The 25,304-nt window shown below is 36.5% G+C and overlaps 1 protein-coding gene across 13 annotated transcripts in view; it reads right to left on the minus strand.

Moving 5' to 3' along the window:
- NRF1 (nuclear respiratory factor 1) overlaps positions 1 to 25,304 on the minus strand; it is a 117,377-nt gene that overhangs the window by 52,311 nt on the left and 39,762 nt on the right. For all 13 annotated transcript variants that reach the window (XM_039860876.1, XM_039860878.1, XM_039860877.1 and 10 more), the window contains 3 exons: positions 21,548 to 21,662; positions 18,425 to 18,551; positions 5,789 to 5,929 (listed from right to left, as the gene is read on the minus strand). In XM_039860876.1, coding sequence (XP_039716810.1) covers positions 5,789 to 5,929; positions 18,425 to 18,551; positions 21,548 to 21,662 — 383 coding nt within the window. The remainder of the gene's footprint in view (positions 1 to 5,788; positions 5,930 to 18,424; positions 18,552 to 21,547; positions 21,663 to 25,304) is intronic.

Consider the following 25,304-nt stretch of genomic DNA (forward strand, 5'->3'; position numbering starts at 1 on the left):
TAGCTGAAATACTAAACCTGAGTGATGATCACAATATAGTTTTATAGGAGAGGGGGAGGAAGAGAGAGAGAGAGAAAGCAAAGCACTGGCAAAATATGGACTAGACCCTAAATTCAATTTTATTTGTTATCAGCTTGCTTCATAAATAGCTTCCTCTTTTCATGCCTTGATTTCTCAATATATTGTGATCTGTATTGTCCCACTTCATTGCTGAGCAAAATAAAAATTCTAGGTTCATTAACTTTCTCTAAGTGAAAAATGGGTGAGAAATGGAAGGTTCACATTATTCACAAGTTAATATATGTAACATGTATAATTAGTATTAATAATTAGTAATAATGCTTTTGTATGATGCTTTAGTTTTCAAAATACTTCCCCATATAATACCTCATTTTTTCTTCCTCTGATTCCATAAGATAGGAGAGCATGTATTATTTTCACTTTCAGAAGATGAAACTAAGAACCAGGGTTAATATGTAGTAGAACTGGGACTACAGACTAGATCTTCCAACTCCAATAAACCATGCTAACTTTTTAATTTGTAAACAATTAAAATAACAGAACATGTAATTTTAGAACAATACTGAATATAATTTGCTCTCTTTAGATGATTCGAAACTCATTTTAGGATCATATATGGAATTACATTTGTAAATTAGGGTCATCAGCATAAACACCAGTCAGCTCCACAGCATTCAGTGCAGAAAAGATAGTTCACAGAGCTGTCTGGTCAACTTGAATCCATCTTTATCTAGTACAATGAATATCTATAATTCTGGAATTTTATCATTTCAAAGAAGTAATGAATTACTCACGTGATCTGAACGCTAGAATTGGAGTCCAACTACCCTTACTTTGTCCTTTATGCCTAGAGACCACATCTGAGCTCTGCTTTCTTGACTATAAAATAGGAATTATACATATATTCTGGAGGGCAAGGATTAAATGAAATATCCTTGTAAAGAACTTAGTATTAGTAGTATGCCTTCCAACAGATAGTAGCTATGGAAAGAAAAAAGAGTCACTAATATCTTCACCCGAACATAAAGAAAAGTAATCAATCTTTGGACAAAACAAAGTAGAAATATCGTCGAACTTGCACTTAAAAAAATTGAAGTTTTATATAAAATATGAAAGCTTTTTTTATGTTTCTATGGTTATAAAAGCAATTCATGCTTAGACCAAAAAAATAAAAATCACTCAAAATGCCACCACACATAGATAATCACTGTTAATATTTTGGTGTATATTCCTCTAAAAGTTACACACACACGCACACGCACACGCACACACACAGAGGCAAGTTTTGTGTGCATTTTCTAAACAAATGACATTAATTCAATTCTGTGTTCCCTTAAAAAAAAAACCCTCCAAATGAAAAAAAAATAAAGACCTAAACCCCTCAAATTAGAGTATAAAAGAAATGCTATTTTACAAATTATTTTTAACTTAATATACCACAAGTATTTCGTTCTCTGCAATAGAGAGCAAATACTCATTTTTAGTGTCTAATATTTCACTGAATAGTAAACTTCTAGTCTCTTTTAAGCTAAGTTGCCCTTCTTTTCATGTAAATTCTAAGGACTGCTACTATAATTGACTCAATCACCTTTTTCTCAGATTTTCCTATTATAAACAATGCCATGAACATACATCTTTGCCTACTTGGAGGGCATGACATGCACATTTTAAGTTATGATATTCATTGCCAACGTGCCTTCTGGAAAAAATGTACCGATGTACATTCCTACTGACAAAGTGCTTGTATTCCCATACCCTTGCCTACCTAGGTTTGATTTGAAATAAAACCCTACTTTTACTACAATTAATAGTGAAAAGCTTTAGAAATGATTAGGAAAAAAAGTATTTTGTTTACATTAAGAAAGTATCTGAGGAAAACAAAACACACACACACACACACACACACACACACACACACACACACACAGATTAGGAGGGAAAAACAACCTAGGATCTCAATACTCAGAAATCTCCATTCAGTTGGGAGCTCGGTTTTTCATCATCCTGCTCACTCTGTCTCACCATTTGTTTGTTTTTGTTTTATTTGTTATGTATTACTTTTTAGTCATCATCTGTGGTGAGAAGGGAGAGAATGCACGAAAATAAAGAAACTGCGGGCCTCCAAGAGTGCCTCTGGATCTGGCCTGTGGCTTGGGGACCAACTTCCCTTGGCTCTACCACCGCACCAAGCTCTCCTCAGTGCATATTTCATGAAAATGGGAAAGTTTCAAACGTTTACCTCCAACATGATAATTAAACTGTTTGCTCTAACTTCTGGGGCCATTAGCCAATTTTCATAATGATCAGAATCCATGATGACTGTATGTAATCAAAACCTCAGATTATTTCAACTTAGCACAAGTGTCACAGGGGAAAAAAAATGCCCATTGCAGGAGAGTAAGTACCAACAGAATATTCTGAATCAGAAGCTTAGTCAGCTTTAGAAGTACTTTATATCTCAGATAGAATAAATGCTTTACATCAATTGGGTAAAAAAAAATTCACCTTATATTTTCTTTAACCAGTTAGAATGGCCCTAGGGACAGAATAATAGCAGGTATAAAATGACAGGAAAAAATTTAGATAATGCCTTCCTTTTTGAACCATTATTTAGAGATCCTTCAAGTGTTCACAGAAAGATCTATGAATCCAACAATAAAAAGATCACAATTTAGCTTTATAGTTACAAAATGTTGTATCGCTTCAGACCAAGTTGCTGGTTCAGACTTAGTAGGAAGTGCCGCCCACCTCCTGTGCAGCATCAATGTCTATAATGAGTAAACACTCATTCAGAAGACTCGCAATCCAGTTACCCACTACACTGGATCTGTTTTTACTCTGACCCTTAGTTCATTTACTAAACGGATACTGAGTATTATTTACTGGACAGCAGTGAAGAAGAGAAATTAAATTAAGTCCTTTCTCAGATTCTAGCTGGAGAGACAGACCACAAAGTACAGCAGGTCCTGGAATAACACCATTTCATAACGATGAGATGCTATAGGAACTTAACTCTTGTTGATGAGATGCGATAGGAACTTAACTCTTGTTTATAGCACTTAGCCTATGGTAAAACTGGTTTCACTTAAAGTTGCAGAACATATCCTGGATGTTAAGTGAGAACTTATTGTATAAATGTTAAGAAATAAGATAATTTCAGGTAGTGATAAGAGTTGCAAAGATAACAGCGAGTGTATTAGGTAGTGACTTGGTGGGAAGAGAAAACTTTCTTAGAGATAATTAAGAAAGGCTTATCTCAGGAAGTGATATCTGAGCTAGACTTTAAATAAGATAAGGTCATTCATGCGATGATCTGGGAGAAAAATGTTTTGGACAGAGAGAACAGCAAAAGTGAGAGAATGAGGTTGAAGTGTTTGACAAAAAGAAAGGGGGCCAGTTTGGCCAGAGCACAGAGACTAAAGGAGAGAATGAGAAATGAGGTTGGAAGAGGCCAGATTTTGTAGAGCCTCAGAGGACATGGCAGAATTTGAATCTGATTCCAGGAGCAGTGGAAAGCCATTAAAGGGCTTAAACAAGAGAGAGACATGACCTGACTTAAGTTTTTTAAAAAAATCTCTGGTGGCTCTGCAGAGCATGGACTGCAACAGAGCAAGAGTGGCAATAAGGAGATCAATAGAACTGATCAATTGAAACGGTCTGTGAGAGATGCTAAAGGCTTGGGCTAGGGTGGTGATGGGAACTGAGAAGAATGGGCAGATTCGGGGTCCATTTCAGAGGTGAACTGACATGACTTGCTAACGAATTACATGTGGCCGATGGGGGAGTGAGGGGAAAAAAAAGGAAATCAAGGATTACTCCTGTGCTGGAACTTGAGCAACCAGGTGGATAGTGGTGCCATTAACTGACATGGGGAATACTAGGGGAGGAACAGATTTGGAGTGGAGAGTGGGGGCAATCGAAGGTTCTGTTTTGGGCATGTTAGTACTGAAGATCTAACAGTGGCATAAACTGGGGTATAAACAGCATATAGATGGGATATAAAACTCACAGGGCAGAATGAGATCACTTGGAGAGAAACTAAAGATAGAGCTCTGAGACATGCCAATACTGATTGCATGGGAAGAGGAAGAGGAGCCAGAAGAACAGGGGAGACCCAGGGAAGGAGGATATTCGGGAGAGTGTGGGGTCAAAGAAACAGAGATGAGAAAGTGTTTTAAGAAGGGAAAAGTAACCATGTTAAATGCTGCTGGCAGATTGAATAAGTAAAGAACACTCACGAGTGAATTTAGCAAGATGAAGGATACAAATAAAGAAATAAGATGGGAAAAATATGTTATAAAGAAGGCATTTGCTGCATGGTTCCATGAAGAGATTTAAATAACTGTTCCCATGAATAGGTTAGATGATGGAGGAATAAGGGATCAACTACAGAAGCCTGTGTCTTGATATGCAAGTATGTTCAGAACTCTAGGTCTGTCAGCGGAAAGCTGCATGTTTTAGGCAGGAGAAAGTGAGGCAGTAATTAGTCAAAGGTCACGAGTGAATAAGTTGTGAATTATTTCAATAATTTACAGTGTTTATTAACCGAAGAGAAATTGATCTTGATACATTTGACTCATTCGTAGTCTTAAGCAAAAACACTTAATCTGGGCTTTATATACTTTAGCATGACTGTACCCATGCTACTTCTAATTAATGTTGATTTTGAATTAATAGTAGCATAGGACAGTTATTTTTGGTGCTTTTCTAGCTGTGTAAATACCCTTATTACATAAAAGGACTAAATTTAATCATAGAATTTACCGTGCTAGCAATATTTATAACTTTATTGTGAACCCAATGTTTTAAACATCTGTCCTTCATTTACTATATCTTAAATATAGACTTTTATAACACAGGCCAAATTATAAGTAATTACACAAAGACACTAACTATGGCATAATAGTACTTAGAGGAAAGAACAAAATTTCTAAGAAAAGAATTTCTTAATAATTAACACTTTAGGTTGAAACATTGTCTTCCATAAAAACATATAGGAACCTATCTGAAATAAGAAGGCATTTTTAAGAGAGCTTCTGGAAGAATAAACTTTACAATATTGAAAATGTTGAAATCAGTTTTTTTAAGGGGATGATTTGTGTTGTTTTTAAATGTCTTTTTCTTGTGTTAAAAACATGTAATGTTTCCATTAAATAACTAGTTCTTCAACAAAGACTAAGCATTTGCTTTTGATCAAGCTATCACTTTTAAAGCTAAACAAATTTAAAAGAAAACTTCAGCAAAACTCTTGCGGTATCAAGCTAAGTACATTTTGACTTCCCTTCTCCAAAGAGTGGGGCAGCGATGACGCAGGAAGGTGCCCTCCTGAATTTCCCATTCTCGTGCCCTGGAGAGGGGAGTCTTCCTTGGCAGCAGTGCGGTAGTATTCAGAATTTACACGGAAAAAGGAGCAGTGCAGCCCAAGGGGACTAAAAGTTACCTTGCTCCGCTTGACTATGATTCACCAACATCCTAAGAGTCTCCTTTCCAAACAGACTCCAACCTAAAAGCTTCTTTATCTAACCCAAGGGCCCAGGTGAAAGTAAAAACTGCCGACGGAAGGAGGAGACCGCATCCACGCCCTGGGTGGGAAGCACTCTTCTGCGTGACATTTTCCTCCCAAGACTGCTCCTGTTTCACTACCAGGCTCTAGCCTGCATCTCGCTCTGGTGGTACCACTTAGGACAGAGCGAAGAAAAGTGATCTGAGACCCGCCTACACCTGGGCCACTTGCCTTTGTGTCTCCTCCTTACTCCCCGCCCCTTACCTGGGTCATTTTGTCTACAGAGACTGGAATTCCATCGATGGTAAGAGGCGGCAGCTCTGAGTTAACCTCCTGTGGCACAGGGGCGTGTTCTGCCAGGGCAGACTCCAGGTTCTCCAGGATCATGCTCTTGTACTTACGCACCTGCAGGGAATTAAGGGCAGAAGTAAACAAGATGCCCAATAACCAGGGAGGTTGGTGCCAAGCAACCGGAGGGGGTGGGGCTGGCTTCCCTCAGTCATTGTAGAGCCTGTAGAACAAACACTTCTACAACTAGTAGATAAAAACACACGCTGGCCTCAAAGACATCACATTAAATGAAAAGATGATGAAATTATAGGTAACAACAGTAGAAAGGAGCCAGTGAAAAACGTTTTACAGAAATACTGCTTCTCAATTAAAAATCACATTTTCTGTCAATGCTGGCCCCATCACTTGTTCCGATCTAATAGGAATGGCATTCATTATTCAGCATTTCTCAGGCTCTTTAATAAAACCTAGCTGTGGCAGTTAGTCATCAAAATCATTTTCAAGATCACCAACAGCTTATGTCTCTAAAACTCTAAGCAACCTATCTGAGGTTGCTGCTTTCCTGCAAAGCCGGACTACCAAACAGACTGGATATTCAAGTGCACGAGAGGCTGGACTGAAAGGCATCAGAGAAAAAAACAAGAGGTATATATTGTAGCTGGGTGTCAACAATCAGCAAGGCCCCGGGCCAGAGAGAGTCCCACAGGTCAAGTCCTCCTCCTTTCTGGTACTCCCTGGTGACAGAGATGAACCTTAAACCCAGGATACTTCCATGGCTCTGACAAGCCCAGATCATATTGCCCAGAACACGTATTGTTCTGACTCCCTTCCTTCCACTGCTAGTGAAAAGTCTCTCAAAAGACAAGAGACTTTAACAGCAGCACACCTGTACACGCACCCATTCTTTTACTGGGAGCAGAAACAGTAGAGAGACACTGGATCCTACTATGGCCAATAATGGGTTTGTTCATTTACAAGAATGCACACGGGGGATGAGGAAAGCTTTGGGGACAACAAAGAAACCGTGGAATAATGAAAATGTGACAAGATGGGATAGGAAATGAACTCGCTTTCAGGATTCAAGCCACTATCTTAGAGAAAAAGAGAAGAGAAAATGAGGTTTGCCTAGAAGATACAACATGTTTGAGTCCTGGGTCTTCTGCTGAGTGGACTGGACTCTCAACCAGGACATACTTCCTTATAAGTAACTCATTATGAGGATTAAAAAAGATTCCCATACTCTGCCTCAAGCATATGGAGAAGTAAAAATTACCGGCCATAAAGTGTGACTTTTACAGTTACAACACCTTCGAAGTAGGTCAACAACCAAGGGGATAAAGGAAAATAGTGCAAAAATATAGAATCATGATCACTCTAGAGATTTGGTTTTATCCTGGTTTGTAATAAAAAAGAAAGTTTCATAAATTGTTGCCAATATATTTATTGTAACATAAGCAGCTTGTGTTTCTACAGCAACTTTAAGGATTTATATTTTCTGCTTTCTAGGTTTCTGGTCTTTGAACTTTACTGTATGAGGTTAAATCATTATATTAGCATGTATGTCCATGTAGTAAGAGTGAATGATAATAGTATAAAAATAAATTTCATTGTGCTGATAACACCTGTCACTCAGAGATGGGAAATCATTAGATCATTAATATTACATTATTAGCTAGTTTCAAATTCATCCATATTTATGGGTCAGTAAATTCTAGGAATTTATATCTAGACATTTGCTAAACTTATCAGTACTATATAATTCCTCAAAAATATCTTGTTTCAAAAAAAATGCTGGTAGAGCATCCCTCAGCCTAATTTACAACAAAACAACTTCAAGTATGACCATAGTACTTCTAAACTTGTTTAGTAAAGTAACTTTCCCAGAATTATAAAGCTAGTGCTTCGATTCAATCTGATCTGTCATTTCTGAGGTGTATATATTTTTTTTCACATTTATCAATCCTCTGAAATTGGGATACAACTTGAAATTGCTGTGGACCAGACAACATGAGGCATAGTAGTTGTCACCGCACATATGTGAGCATGGCTAGGGGCATGACTACAATCCCTTGCCTTTTTAATCAAAAAACCATTTAGCACCATTTGAGAAAGAAGTGTAGGTCTTAATTGTTTCTGATAACTTCCTCAGTGATCTTTCTGGTAAGATCAAGAAGCACCAAAAACAAACGTCACAGCTTGATAAAAAGTCTGAGAGACAATAAATGAGCACTTTAAAAAAAATGCAGCACCACCCATGCTCTTGATGGCATAGCGGACAATATTACATGAAACTACACAGATAATGATAACTTTGAAACAAGAATTCAGAAGTGTTGGACTCTGAATGTGAAGTTTTAGGAATATCAATTTATTTCACTTACTTTTTTTTTTATATATATAAAAGCAATATGATTAAAATTTCTAAGCCAGCCTGAAAGAATTCTTTCAATAAATATAAAATAAAAATGCAGAGTGGTAAATAATTGTGTCAGAGTTTGTCAATATTTTTTCTTCTTGGTACATAAATAATGGTGCATCTTATAATTGATGGTGTCATAAATATGATGAAATACTGGTTTTTTTGTTCTCTGACTTCTACCTTCTGGTCTCAAAACCACAGCTTAAACCTTTGTCATGTCACACCAAGATATCACTGTCAACTAACTGGTTTCACAATTAAAGATAAAAAACATTTTACAAAATCATCTGGTCTGACTACCAATCTCTCTTCCCTCAATTCATCCTGTATGTCACTGCCATTTTAAATTTCTGAAACACACTGACTTATTATAATCGAATACCATTTACTGAGCACTTACTATGTGTCAAGCACTGCATATATTATTTCAATTAATCCTCACATAATTCTACAAGGAAAATACTATTATACTCATTATGAAGGTAAGAAAACTAAGGCTTAAAAAACTTAAGTAACTTTCCCCAAATCATAAAGCTAGTATATAGGAGTATAGCTGGAAATCAAACTAATTTTCATCTAGCTCCAAAGCCTGTATGTTCAGCCACTTCATTGTCATTTCTCATTTTTTTCTCAAAAACGCTCCTACAGTTCCCTACTTCTAATAGGAGGAAGTCCAAACAGTCCAGCATTTCGACCTTTCTAATCATTCCCTACTTTTCCAATACTCCTCCACCAGATACACTTGTGGCTGTCCAGCCCTGCAGACTATGCAAATTGCACTGTCTTGAGTTCCCAGCATACAACCTATAGAATCCTACTGGACAATGTTGCTCACCTTCCTCTCTTTAGCTGGCTGGTCCCCTTACTAACTTTTGCATTTAGCAAGTTCTTTTCTTACTTCTGGGTCATTAACTCTACTTCTAAACCAACTATTGCCCATCTTTCAAGGCCCAACTCAATTTCCACTTCCTCTGAGAAAACGTCCCAAGTGTTCCTGCCATCATTCCCTTACTCCTTTAAACTTCTACAGTCTCAAATGATTATGTGTCACTAACATTATTATTTCCAGGCTACACTGTACACAACTAGCAAGTGCCTGGCATTGCTGAGCACAGGAACTGGTCTCTTGTATATTTTAAAACTTTTATCATCAAATATTTCATATATTCAGACATGTACAGATAACATATTAACAAACATTTTCATGATTACCAAAGATAGAGGAAGTTTAAGGTATGATTAGGAGCTATTAGAGTTCTGGGTACAGAACGTGCTCTGTTGAGGATTTAGGAATTGGCTACTACAAAATTAAGGGCCCTCAGGTTGCAAAAATAGTCCCAGACAAGATACCACAATTCCTTGTATACTTGAAGCTTTTCTGGATAAAAGAGGAGTCTTCAGGAAGGTCCCATAAAAGATTTTTTTTTTTTTACCTACGAGCTCCTCTGAGATTAAAAATATATTCCATCTGAGATATATAACAAAGAGATGCCCCAGTCAGAGATGCCCTCAAACCTGTGATCCCATAGCACATCTGGCACCTAGGATGTGGCCCGTGAAGTTATGTTGGCTCTTCCTGTTCTCTCTCCAGCCCCAGTGTCAGCTTCTTTGCTCTCGGTCCAGATTTCTAGTTTTCCCCTTGCCCTTTGGGTCCTTGGTTTTGAACCTTGAAACCAACCTCAAAGGACCTGGATGGAATCCTCATCTCATACTTTGTATCTAACACTGTTATTTGTTGAATAATAAGTAAATAAACATTAGGGCTTTTACTTTATTACTTCTTAAATAGGCTTCCACATATCATGTAAGTTAAAGCCATTTTTTAAAACCTATATAAATAACTGAATGCCTTAGAATAAGAAATCACAACCAACTTCAGAGTCCACTTATATACTGGGAAAGTGGAATTTATAAAAGCATTAAGATGATTTGATTAGGAAGCTGTTGATTACCCTAAAGCTACCTCTTGCTTCTGTGATTGTGACTAATTTCTAGACCTGTGGAATTGGTTAGTCATACCCAGTGTGTCTCCATCTAAATGCTATGGATTACTGACTCTGAATTGAGTTCTACCTTCAGAAAACTCCTACAGTTCTTCTAGAAAAGAAAAAAGGAAATTTTCTCTCTGTCCTTCAACAAAATATATCTAGGCCCACTCCCATAAAGCTCATAAAAGTACGTGATGTGGCAGTAAGCCACCAAAAGAATGCCTTCAGGGCAGAGCAACTTTAAAAATCTATCATTTGCCAATGCTTTCATGTCAACTTTCTGCGAACATAATATACAAGGGGGATGATAATCAACTTTAATTAATTTCTACTGCTCCCCAGTGAAGTAAGTATTATTCTTACTTTACATATGAGGACTCTGAGCCACAAACAGGAAAAATCAATGTGGAAAACCACTCAAAAAAAATCAAAGCTTACAAAGAGTTTTCACGAAAGTGGAGTTTTTTCGAGCTACATATGCACACTATAGTGAATATCAACCAATGGGCAGGATTGAATTAGCCCGTCTAAATGCTGATAACTCTGTTTTACTATGGGAGCCATGCCTTCACTAAGCATGATACTTCACTAAGGACCCAAATACTAATAGAGTGATTATCAAGGTTTTTTAACTTGCTTTGCTTTAAAGAGCAGAGGCTTAAAAAAAATTAAACTGCAGAAGACCTAAGAACCAAAAGTAGTAGATCCCAAACAACTTAGAGAAATCTTATGTTTCTCGATAAGAACATCTCGTTCTCCATCATAGCCAAAGGCCCTTTCTGAGAGTTCATCTAATTTCAAGTTATCTAATTACACCAAGTTACAAATACAGACAGACATAGCATATATAATCTCTGAAACTGGTAGCTTCTCTATCCAGCCATCTAGCCAACAAATATTCATTATTAATCTATTATATGGTAAGCACGGCTAAGGAAGTGCTAGGGACAAAATGGCAAGCAAATTTATCTGTTGCAGTGTCCCATTACTGTGCCTAATATCTCGTCAAGAAGACAAACACAAAAATAATCACAAAAATAAATGCACAATTACAAATTAGGACTAGTACTATAAAGAATGACACAACCAAACTTTACTTCATAGAGCTTTACTTCTCAAGGTTTTAATTTAGATCCAATGAAGGATTAGAATTTAGAAATCAAATCCGCATTTTGAATTTCTGAGTTCTGCCAAATGCTTAAGATGCTTTATTTATTCAACAAATATTGCTGAGCAACTAACTACTCATGACAGGCACAGCGCTTGGCCCTGGGAGCATAACGGGGAACAAAGCAGATCCGGTCCCTGCCATCTTGTAGCTCACAATCTAGATGGCAACAGACATTAATAAAATAATCACAAAAATAAGTAATGAAAGTGCATGTGTAATAAGTGCTTAGAGGTGCTGTGAGTCTTGGATAGAAGAACAAGGGGCTTTGATCTGTGCAAGTCAGAGAAGGCTCCAAAGAAGACGTGTCAACTGAGCTGAGGTCTTAAATATGAGTCAAAGTTAAGGTGAAGAAGGGGGTAAGAGAGAGCAAATCACAGGGAAGAGCATACAAAATGCTTGGTGGAGGGATGAAGCAGAATTTGTACAAGAGAGTAAACAAAGACTCTTGTGGTTGGAGCCAAGAGAGAAGCCAGGGAGTCGGGCAAGATAAAGTTAGAGACAGGTGACAGTCGATTAAAGGACTCCTGCTACTGAAAAGGGAACTAGATGGACATCACACCTAGTAACTAGGGTCATGGCAATGGAAACAGAAAAGTAGACCAATTTAACAGGTATTTAGGAAATGAGTGGAGAACAAAATAGTGAATGAGCTGTGGGGTGAAAGAGAGGGGAGGGAGATGCTAAAAATGACCCTAGTTACTAGGTGTAGAGCAGACGTGTTAACCACTACACTATGGAGCCGCCTCCTGGAAATATTTTTGTTATGTCTGTTTCGTGTTATTTGTATCTTCAATATATATGAAAATAATTTTTTTCCTTCTTTAAAAACTACATATTAACGTTTGCACATATAAATAAGGTTTATCTCTTACTTCCTACTGTCTCTTGCCCCATTACTCACTTACTCACCCAAGGTGCTTTCATCACCTCTTCTCTTGGTTCTGCAGGTCTAACCAGGAGAAAAAGAGGAGGTGACCTTTGCTGTTCACCAGCACAAGAATAATGTCCTTTAAAGTGCCTCCTTCCCTCCCCAGAAAGAAGCCAGTAGTAGCTACGGTGAGTGCTTGCCTATAACAACCATCCTGACCCTTCACGGTGCAGGAGAACTGGAAAGGAACTCTATTTGTTTTCCTTTAGAAAACAGGGCAAGGACTAAGAAAATGAGATTAAATTTGAAACCCCATATTAATACCTTGAACAAATCTATGGAAGACACAATATTCTATCACCGTGAATGAAAATCTCTACAATGGTTGAACCCTGGCTCTATTATTCAGAAGTTGGGGGATCTTGGGTAAATCACAACCTCCTTGAGCTAGCATTCTCATTTGTAAAATGAAAATAGTAACAAAGATATACCTACATCTCAGGGTTATTGTCAGAATTGTTGAGAATACGGATATTTAAAGTTTTATAAATCTGCTATACTATACAAGCATTAGTTACGACAATCCTGTGCACTCAACAAATCTATAAACATGTAGAAAATGCAGATTTACTTTTAAAGTAAGATCAAACTCTATGTATGGTTCTATAACCTGCTTTTTTTCACTTAATACGCTGTTGCCATCTGAAAATGTTAATAGAAAGAACTATGTTACAGTGTTTAATGGCAGTGTAGTAGTCCTATCTCTGTATGAATCATCAATTTATCTAACCAATCCCTTATCTTTGAACTTTCAGGCTATTCTCAATTTTTAAAAATTAGTGACTAGTGACTAATACCCCTGCACATAGATCTTTGCTCGTTTAATCAATTATTTCCTTAGGATAAAATTTCAAAAGGAAGCTAGGTTAAAAGTGAACATTTTAGATATTGCAAAATTTCTAAATACTTCAGCATGCATCTTAGAAAAAAGATGTTTATATACACAACTACAATGATCATATCAAACAAAAATAAAATTAATTCCTTAATATCATCTAATATCTAATCCATACTCAAACATATCTTTGGGTCTTTGTGATTAATATGTTTATATTTTTATTGATTTTTGAGATATCTTTATACATGAAGAATATTAATTAGTTCACTACTTAGCTTGTGATCTTGGACAAAATACTTAAGCTCCCAAACCCTCAATTTCTACATTTGTAAAAACCAGATAATAATAGATATACACGTCATGGGGTTATTGTGAGGATTAACTAAAAATCACAAAGTGTTTAGCAGAAACAAGCACATTGTAAACACTCGTCAGCTTTAAAAGCTACATACAAAACAAGCAAATTGTAAACACTTCATGAACTTTAAAAACTACATAACATATAATTGCTGTTATTATTTTGAAAAAAATGTTTCCAGTTTGTTGTGGGCCATTTAACTTTGTTTACAGTGCCTTATTATATACCCCAATTGTGGGGTAAGAGGTAATTTGAATAGAATCCAGTATGAAGAATTAAACAAAACCCTGGAAAATGTAAGAAAATTTTCAACAACTATTAAAACCGCCAAAATTTTCATTCCCTCTTCAACAAACTCTCAAAAACAATAAACAATCTTCAATCTGAAATCCATATTCCAAAGATGAGCAGCCCTATTGAATTTTAACTTTTCCAGAGTTCTCAGCAGCCTCCAGCTAGAAGAGTAAAAAGGAAGAATAATGATGGCTTTAGGCAAGAGAACAAAATGCAAATACCAGTTTTTAAATTATTAAATAAGAAAACATGCCAAGTGCTTATAACTATACCTAGAACACAGTAGCACTCAATAAATGTTAGACGTTATTACAAAATCTAAAGCACTTCTTTAACTGTTAATACGAGATTATGTGCAATATACTGCATAACTGACTATGCAAACAATGAGATCTAATTCTTTAATACCACCTTGTATATCAGTGTATATAAGATTAAAGAATATTCTGTACCTTGAAAGTTTAACATAGGTCACCTAAAATATTCAGGGTTCCCTTTGGACAATATAATTTAATTACTTGTTAAATTTTGTGCACATTTATTGTTTTACTGAGGTTTGAATATGTTTTGGCTATTTTCTTACTAAATTATCCACTTTGTTGAGGTTTTTAATTTATAAGAACAGAATTAATGGACAGAATTTCCTTACAATTTTCAATCTATTCTTAGCTCTATAACTCTCATCTCATTTCTAAGACCGTACATTTGTTTTCTTCTTTTTCCCAATTAGCATGCTAGAAGCTTTTCTTTCATTGGACTTTTCATAGCACCTTTCCTTGAGTGTAACAATTCTACCTTTTCTGTTTACAAACTCATTAATTTCTCCATATGTTTGTTTATTCTTTTTCTTAGACTTAATTTATTGTTCCTTTTCCAGCTTCTTTAATTAGATGAAGTTTATTTCTTTTCTATCTTCTTTGTATATAAAAAGAAATTAAGGCAATGACTATTTCTTTGAGTACCAGTTTAGATCATAACTTTCAAGTTTTATGTTATTATTTCTAAACAGTCTGCAAATTAAGTTTTTCTTTTAAGAAGTATTTTAAAATTTCTATATGGTTGAAAATTTTTTCCTGTCAATCTTTTGACATTAAGTTCTAAATTTTCTGTACTATGGTAAAAAAATATGGCCTGTGTAATTTCTGCATTTTACAATTAAGATCTTTGTGGCTTAATAATAACATATGGTCATTCTTACAATCTATAGCTGTTCATGTAATTTTTCACATATGCTAGTATATCTTTTATATTAAACTTATTAGTTCTATTATTCAGATCATTATATTTTTCTTCCTTGGTCTGACAAAGATATTAAAACCTCCTACTTTTAATTGTTTCTTACATTTCTAACTTTTTGATCTATGTGCTTTGCTTTAATGTTACTTGAGGCATAAAAGGTTCATTATAAATTTATACTGCTTATCAATACTAAATGACCTCTGGTTCTCAGTTAATACTCATTTGTCTTGAGAATTTGGCTTTGTCTGATATTAATGCTATGATCCATGATTTATTTTTGTAGGTATTTGTCTGACATACCTTTGTCTGTTATTTTAACATTTTTAACAGCTTTATTGAGATAAAATTCACATAACATACATATTAGTTTCTGGCTGCCACAAAGTATCACAAACTTGGTGGCTTACAACAATAGAAATTCCTTCTCTTAGTTTTAGTGGGCTAAATTTAAGGTTGTTGGCAGGACTAGCCTTCTGGAAGCTCTAGAAAAGAATCCATTTCCTTGTCTTGTCTAGCTACTGTCTAGCCTGTATTCCTTGGCTCCTGACCCCTTCCTTGCATCCAACCTCTTGCTTCTGCCAAAGCATCTCCTACTTCTATATCGATCTCCCTTTGTCTCCATCTTATAAAGACACTGTGATAGATTTAGGGCCTTACTGGATAATCTGGGCTAATCTCCCCACCTCACAATCCTTAATTTAATCACACCTGCCAAGTCCTTTTCGCCATATAAGGTGACATTTGAAGGTTCCAGGGATTGGACCTGGATGTCTTTGGGGGCCATTATTCAGCTTACTACACCATATAATTTGCCCATCTACAGTGTACAATTCGATCCTTTTTAGTTTATTTGTAGGCTGTGCAAGCATCATAATCTAATTTTAGAACATTTTCATCCCCCCTAAAAGAAACCTCCACACCCTTTGGCTGTTAGTCTCCATTTCTCCCTCACCCTTCTCCAACCTGGCAACCACTAAGCTACTTTCTCTCTTTACAGATTTGCCTATTCTGGATACTGCGTATAAATGGAATCATATAATATGTGGTCTTTTATAACTGGGTTCTTTAACTTAACACAATGTTTTTAAGGTTCATACATGCTGAAATATTTATCAAGACTTCATGACTTTTTATTGTTGAATAATATTCCATCATATGGATAATACCACATTTTATTTTCCTATTCTCAAGTTGATAGACATCTGGGTTGTTTCTACTTTGTGGCTACTATGAAAATGCTGCAATTATAAAAATGCTATGAATATCGTGTATAAGTTTTTGTGTATAAGTTTGGCTGCTGTGTGTTTAAGTTTTATTTTCAGTTCTCTTAGGAAAGCCTAGGTCATAAGATAACTCTACTTTTAACACTCTGAGAAGTTGCCAAACTGTTTTCCAATGCGGCTGCATCATTCTAGATTCCCAACAGCAACATACAAGAATTCTGATTTCCCACATCCTTACCAACACTTACAATTATCCATCTTGTTGACTACCGTCATTCCATCATGTGTGAAGTGGACTCTCTCTGCGATTTTGATTTTAATTTCCCTAATGATTAATTATTATTAACTATTAGTGCTCAGATGCTTGCTGTCCATTTCTGTATCTTCTTTGGAAAAATACCTATTTGGATTCTAAGCCATTTTAAAATTGGCTCATTTTCTTCTTAACGATGGTTGAGTTATAAGAGGTATATCTCCGGATACAAGTTCTTTACAAGATTTATTATTTGCAAATATTTTCTCGAATTCTGTGGATTTTTTTCACTTTCTTGATGGTATTATTTGCAGCTATCTTAAACATTTCTGAGTCATTGTAAGTATATCACATGAATTGAACAGAATTGGGTTTTGATTTGGATTGTTGTTCCAATCTGAAAGAAAATCTTTGTCTTTAACAAGGGAGTTTATATTTATGGTTTATAACAGAATTAATTAGTCTCACTTATATTAATATTATTTTGTTCTATACTTTGTATTTTATTTTGTTTTTTAAATTCCTTCCCTTGTTTTCTATCTTTTGTATATGAACTTGGGTTTTTTCCTTCTTTAGTGCTTTCGAAGATAGATATGTTCTGCTTCTAATTCTAATGGTGTTTATTTTTTAGCTATATTTATGCTTTAGCCATATTTATCACATCTCAGTCAATGGAAAAATATCTGCTGCTTTTTCTCTCAGTCTAGTCTATTATATGACTGTTCTTTTATTGAGTCTGTAAATCTTTTTATATTCTATGTAGGACTCACAGTTTCCTAAAACTTTCTTTTGGATTTTTCAGTGAGCAATTTTCAGAGGTATTTTTCTGAGTCTTCTAGATGAGTCTTTTTCATAGATCACATTAGGAGTATAATATTTAAATTTTTTAATACTGAATAAGAAGACATGCTTAGATTTCATGTATGTCAACAGTATGACACTAAGGGCTGCTTGTCAAGCACCATTTTGAACTAGAAGCTTTCTACCATATTCTTCTAAGGAAAGGTCCTAATATTCACCCTATTCTAGGGCCTCAGGAATTTGGGGGCAACCTCAAAACAAAACTCAGAAACATTAAGAAAGAATAACAATGTTTGTATATTTGTAGGAAAAAAAAAAACAATGCAACTAACAAAATCTCAAGTAATTACTAATTCTGAACTATTTAACTGTCTACATTCAATATGGGAGCAATCTAATAAATGTCATTTTAACTTAATAAATTTTATGCTAATAAAAACAAAATGCAATTTAAATCTGGACAGATCTTTATTCTACTAATGATTCAAAGTATTTTTGGCCAAAGAGTAGTCCATGTAGCATTAAGTATGCAAGGGTAAATAATAGTTTTATAAAGTTAGCTATGGATAGGTATACAATCAAAATTGAAGCAAAGTGTTAAATTGAATCTTTGAATAAATCTAAGTGATTTTAAATATGCAACTCAAATATCAGTGATGAATAAAATTCTCCCAGCTTTGCCTTATGAAGTTTACATTTCAGAATTATCTACCATTTTGTTTCTGACATAAATCAGCAATTGCTTACAAAATACTCCATTGGTTTCTTAACAAACACAACATCATTTTTTCCCTATTACATCTGGTAAGGTAAAATACCTTGTTATAGGAATTGGAAACAGAAATGATCCTTTTTATTCTGAGCTGCATAAAGTAGTCTAAAAACAGGAGCATTTGAGATCTTGCTTCCAAGCAACTGTCATCGGTTTGGCTAAAATAAGCTCTTATAAAAAAATAAAATAAAGTAGTTTGAAAACCCCGCTCCCCTGGATAAGGAGGACAGAAGTAATGACCATCATGCTAGACAGAGGATCACGAGAATGTTAACAACAACTGACAGAAATCCAAAGGTATCTGAGAACACAGCAGTTTTCTTACCACATTCTCCAAAGGTGCTGCACCAAACACTTTAAAAACAGGGTTGGGTTTGGAGGGTGAGATACAGAGGACAATAGCTTGCTGTCCCACTCGAGTAGTATATTCATCTAATGTGGCTCGAAGTTTCCTGAATCAGAATGAAAAAAGAATAAAATCGGTTAAAAAAGATAAAAATTACAGTGACACAGACATAAAATTTACTTTGACCTGAGACAATTTATGATGATTAGATACATTTTCTTTAACCTGAATGTGGAAGAGAGAGTGTGAGGTTTGATATCCCATTCAGTAAAGTATGTTGTTCCAAAGACCAATGACCAACCCACTGACATGAGGGTCTGTTACAGGTGTACCTCAGGACATGGCCATGACACAACGCTAAACATGGCAAGTATCATCTTCCTAATCTTTGCAACACCAAAGGGATTTTCGTTGAGTGCTACTAATAATGATAAAGATTACTGCTGAGATTCCTCTTATACTTTATTATATCATCTCCATGTTTAATGAAGGGGGCTTAAATGAACTGCTTCTAATTTCTTTGATTGATATGGTCATCATTTGTCTCACTGACATGACTTTATACAAAAATACTACTTCAAAAATGTTGTCATTTCAAGATTTTCATTGTGATATAAACACTAATTCTGCCCTGCAGTATTTTACAAATGAGGATACAAATATATCAACACTGGATGAAACCTTTTCCTCTGAAATCATGGGAGATTATTTTAAAGTACTACATTCCATATCTTCTGAGAACATAGTCTACCCTTTCAAGGTACTGGTGAGTCATGCCAATTCAAATGAAGCAAAGCCAACACATCTAAAGTTTTCCATCTTTCTCCAAAAGCATGTACTGTTGTATCTATGTCCTTTACAGCAAATATATTCCTATATGTAATACATTCTAATTCCTCCTGCTTATAATACCATTAAAAGAAATGAGAAGAACTGCTCATCTAGTGATATATAACCTCTTTATCTGCTGAAAGCTACTGTTAAATACTTTTTGGATTTTTCTTTCAGTTTCTTATAATCTTCTTATGTTCTTAATCTAGACCATATTTTCTAGTTTTTGTCACATACCATTTACATGGACTGGCACTCCATTTGGAATCAACAGTCCAATAAATATCTAGAAAATCTGAATATAGTTTTAAAACATTATAAGAAAAATTTCTGAAACGTTTTATAGACGAAATTTCTTATCATATATGAATACATGTTATGCAACTTGTCAAAATATTAACTCCTCTATGTACCACACTTACATATTAATCTTTCTTTGCAGCCTACAAACTCTTCAGAAAAAATAAAAACAAGAAAAGGACCACATACAAAACAAGAAATACGGTGGCATTCCTTGAAGGAATGGTCTGTATTATATTCACTGTCTAATTCCTCTCTTCCCATTTTCTTGAAGACACTCTAATCCTTTCATCCTTATCACTCCTTTGAAAATACTATTATCAAGTTTTAACCACGATCTCCATGTTGCTAAATCTAGTGATCCATTGGCATCTTGTTCAACCTGCCAGCAACATTTGACAATGCTGATCACACGCCCTCTTTCTTGAAACACTTTTTACACATGATTTCCAGGATACCACTTCTCTTGGTTTTCCTCCTGATTCACTGGTCACTTCTTAGACTCTTTTCTAGTTCCTTTCATCTCTCCAACCTCTAAAGCTCTTCCCTTGGACATCAATATAGTTGCCCCTTCCCTTACTCAGGTCTCCATTCAAAGATTGCCTTATCAAAGAGGATTTCCCAGGCCTCAGTCCACACTCACTCCCCAGGTGATCTCTTCCAGTCTTATAGTTTTAAATACTACTTATATGCTTATATCTTCAGCTAAGTCTCTCCTTTGAATTCCAGAATAATATGTCCAACTGTACAATCGTTTATTATTTACCACTACCTCATGGTTAGGAAATATCACACACTTAACATGTCCAAAACCAAATTCCTGATTCTGCCCTACCCTCACTCCTATACCTGCTCCTCTTCCAATAAGTATCATCTCAATCCTTCCATTAATCAGACCAATAACCTTAAGGTCATCCTTCAGTCCTTTTTATCTCATACCCCACAGCCAATCCATCAATGAATCATGCTAGATCTGACTTCTGAAAAACATCCAAAATCTGACCACCTCTTACCACCTTTGCTGCTACTACACTGGTTTTAAGACACGATTATTTCTGGCCTAGATTACTATAATAACCTAACCTGTCTCCCTGCTTCCATTCTTGTACTCTCAGAGTCTATTCTCAATACAGTAACCTGAGTGATCCCTTTCAAATGTAAATCAGACCATATCATTGCTTTGGTCAACAGCCTTCATTGATTTCCCACTTCACTCAGAGTAAGAGTCAAAGCTCTTATACTGAACCAAAAGACCCCATGATGTTGCTCTCCACTGCCACTCTAACCACATTGCCTCTCAGTCTCTCCCTAGCTACTCCTCAAACGTGACTACCATAGCTATTCCTTAAACGTGCCTACCATATTCCTTTCCACTTCAAACCTTTTCCTCTTGCTGTTCCCTATTTCCCTTGGGGAAATGCTCTTCCCCTAGACATCCACACAGTTGCCCCTTCCCTTACTTCAGGTCTCTGTTCAAAGACTGCCTTATCAAAAAGGATCTCCCCAGACCATACATATTTTTAAAAAGTGGGGGGTGAGGGTGGGGGTGGAGAATGACTCTAATCTCCATAAACCCCCTATTTCTATTTTCCTTACTCCACTTTTTTTTTCCATAGCGCCTATCATCATCTGACATATTACCTGTTTGTTTATTTTCTTTTCCCCTTCTCTAGAATATAAGCTTGTTAGGGGAATTTGTTTTGTTCACTGTTATCTCCCCAAGGCCTAGAACAATGCCTGGCACGTAGGCGGCATATAAATTATCCTTGAATTAATTTATATGATATATAATCTGTTAATCATATTTTTAGTTGCACGTATTTAATTTTATAAGAGTACTCTAAAGTCTAATTCTGTCATAAAGAGATCTAACTTGGTATCCTCGGTGAACCTAATAATGTGTGTTCGAACTCTGTCATCCAAACTGAAATATTTGGGAAACAGCAACAATATGGATAAGGAAGCCCTCACCGAAGCAAACGTGTTTGCTGTCTCTTCCGGATAGATGGATTAGACTCAAACACATGAGGCCGTTTCCGCTTCTTTCCTGTTGCCACAGCAGCAGCAGCAGCCATTCCTACAGGACCTGAAATAATAATGCGTGTGCTGAGATTAGGCAGAGCTTGTTAACTGTACAAGACAGGATACAATTAAAGGTACGAAAAAGGTTATATTTATTTCCTAATATGTTATCAATAAATATAGAGTATTCCTGATATTACCAATATATTTCATTCATTGTTGTTCAACATGAATCATATTTTATCAATAAAACTTACAATAAATCATTAAAAAAAGTGAATGATTTATACCTCCTCACTACATACCAGCTTGAATTTACATGTTTTTTGTTTTGTTTTGCTGTCATGCCCATAGTGTTAAGGCAATATTCTCAGAGGTGCTAGATGAAATTGCAGCATTGAGAGGAAGAGCTTGCACCTGCCCCCAAAACTACAGATTTCAAATTTCATTTCCATCCCTATGTCCCTTTTTCCATTACCCCAAGACACAGCCAAGTTAAGGAAGTCAGAGATAATCACCCATACTTGGAACTCCAATAACACCTATAAGAGGACTTTCTGGAAAAATAGCATCTTAATTAAAACTTTTTCTTGTATATCAGAAAATTTTGCCCCAAATGGAGTTGCTGACAACAAGGTTGAGTTGATGAAAACATTCTGGCAGAAAAGAGATGGCAACTGTCCCACTCTACGGAAAAAATGATAATAAAAGTTGGTCGCCTTATCCTGAAACTAATGACTAAAATAAAGAGTAGGCCCTAAGGAACTACTGGAGTCTTTGATTTGTGGAATCTCAACATATCAAGGACATTCCTTTTTCTTTTTTTAAACTGATGATCCACCTTTATCCCTCTTTATGAATCCTGTAAATGACTTAAATTAAAATTAAGTTTAATTGCTCACATTTATACTGGCATATATGTTCTATATGTTCTAAGTGGCTCAATTAAAATAAGTCTCCCTGAAAATCTTGACGAACTTTTCTACATGTTGTTTAGAAGTCTAATCACTATGACTTAAATAAACCCTTCTAAAGAGCCCCACGGCAAGTCAAAAAATTAATTAATACTTTTTACCTTCCTTTCCATCATAAACAGCTGAGAGAGGAAAAAGTCTTGTGCTGCACTTTTTCCAACATTTTATTTTTTTTCAATTGTAGTAAGAACACTTAATATGAGTTTTAAGTGTGTAATACAGAACTGTTAACTATAGCAGATCTCTAGAATTTATTCATCTTGCACAACTGAAACTGTATACCTGTCGAACAGCAGCTCTGTATTTCCACTCCCCAGCCCTGGCAACCATCATTCTACTCTCTGCTTTTATGAGTTTGACTTGTTTAGATATCTTATATAATAAGTGGAATCACTTAGTATCATGTCCTCAAGTTTCATCCATGTTGTCACATATGGCAAGATTCCCTTCTTTTTTAAAGAGCTGAATAATATACCATTGTATATGTACATACCACATTTTCTTTATCCATTCAACTGTCAGTGAACTTTTAGGTTATTTCCACATCTTGGCTATTGTGAATAATGCTGCAATAAACATGAGAGTGCAAATATCTCTACAAGATCCTGATTTCAATTGTTTAGAATAAATACCCAGAGGTGGAACTGCTGGATCATATGACAAATTAAATTAAAATTAAAACAATGTGAAACTGAATGTAAGATAGACAACTAAACCAATACAACTGAATTAAGAGTTCACAAACACTCTCCTGTGGCAGAAGACAGAGGTAGGTAAACGGATAGACTATTAAAAGTATGGTGCTGAAACAACTGACTGTATGAAAAGATAATGAAACTAGATCCCTACATCATACCATACACGAAAATAAATTCCAGGTAGATTAAACACCTAGATGTAAAATAGCAACATCAATAGAACAAAAACAAAAACAAAAACCTCTACAATAAACTATTGGAGAGTATTTATAAACTCATTGTTAAGAATCCCTAAACAAGAGTTCAGGTCAAGATGGCAGAGTAGGTAAATGCTGTGCTCGCCTCCTCTCACAACACAACAAAATTATAACTAAACTACAGAACAACCATCACTGGGAGTCACCTGAAGTCTAGCTGAACAGAAGTCCTACAACTGGGAACATACAGAGGAGGACATCTCAAGACTAGTAGGAGGGGCGGAGATGCCAAATGGGATGGTGTCACACCCACCTGTGGCGGTTGAGAATTGGGAGGGATATCTTGGCTGTGAAGCTCCCCCGAGAGAAGCAAGTGGTCCTAGCCCCAAACTGGGCTCCCCAGCCCAGGGTTCTAGTGCTGGGAAGGAAAGTTCCCACAACTTCTGGCTGTGAAAACCAGTGAAGATTGTGGCTGAGTGAGAGAGAGGGCAGCTGAAGTTGTAGACATTCCTCTTAAGGGGCCTGCATGCAGACTTACTCACTGACAGACTCACTTGCTGGGTCAGCAGCTCAAAAAGCACCAGTGACATGCAGGGAGGAACTGGGTTGCCTGGATTCAGGGTGAAGGCTGAAAGGAAGCTTTCTCCCAGACAGAAGTACAAGCAGAAGCCATTGTCTGTTGAGCCTTCCCCCCTCCCAGCTTCTAGATTCAGATGGCTGCCATATTTGAGTCTCCATCAACCTGGCTAACACAGGTTGCCCCCACCCAAGTGATTCCCTGAGACTCTGCCCCTCCCAACAGGTGGGCCCACCCAAGCCACTTCCAGTGGTTTTTCCATACAAATGGCCTACCTTGTCTCATGCCACATACTTTCCTAAAGTCTCTCCTAGGTTCACAAAACCCAAACAAGCAGCATCTGGACTCAATGTGCCCCCATATCTCTTGCTGAGCAGCCTCAAGCCTGGCACTAGCAGCAGCCGGCCTTGGTTCTCAACCTTGCTTCTTAAGGAACCTCAGAGCCTAGCACAGGAGGTAGCCATCTGCAGATTGCTTGGTGACTCTTGCCAGGTGGCCCTGGGTAGGGAACAGGCTACAGCTGAACATGGCCTGCAGCAGAGCTCCTCCCAGGAGGAAAGGCGAGCCCTGTGGCTGGCTTCTGACCGAGCTGGATCACCGCATGGGGCTGCATCAGAGGACAACACACCAAAGGACAGACGGGCAGGCACTAGAGCCCTGCTAAAGCAAATCTTGCTCCATAGAGTCAGTTCCTCACTGGCCAGTCCTCACAATCAGCCTGAGGGTCAATCCCTCCCACTGACATACCATCAGCAACCAAAGCTCAACTACAACAGGAGGGCACACACAACCCATAAAAAAGACACACTTAGAGTACCTGGCTCAGATGACCAAGGAAGACTGCGCCACTGAGCCCCACAGGACACCTACTACATAAGGCCACTCCACTAAGACTGGGAGACATATCAGCCCTACCTAATACACAGAAACAAACACAGGGAGGCAACCAAAATGGGGAGACAAAGAAACATGTCCCAAATGAATGAACAGAACAAAGCTCCAGAAACAGAACCAAATAAGACAGAGACGAGCAATCTACCAGATGCAGAGTTTGAAACACTGGTTATAAGGATGCTCAATAAACTTAGGGGATGAGTAGATAAAGTCAGTGAGAACTTTAACAAAGAGATAGGAAACATAAAAATAGAGATAGGAAACTTAAAATTGGAGATAGAAAACATGAAAAAGAACTAGTCAGAAATGAAGAATACAATAGAAGGAGTCAATAGTAGAGATGAAGCAGAGGATCAAATCAGCAAT

Source organism: Pteropus medius, unplaced genomic scaffold, assembly GCF_902729225.1.
Source record: "Pteropus medius unplaced genomic scaffold, Ma_sr-lr_union100, whole genome shotgun sequence".
NCBI lineage: Eukaryota > Metazoa > Chordata > Mammalia > Chiroptera > Pteropodidae > Pteropus > Pteropus medius.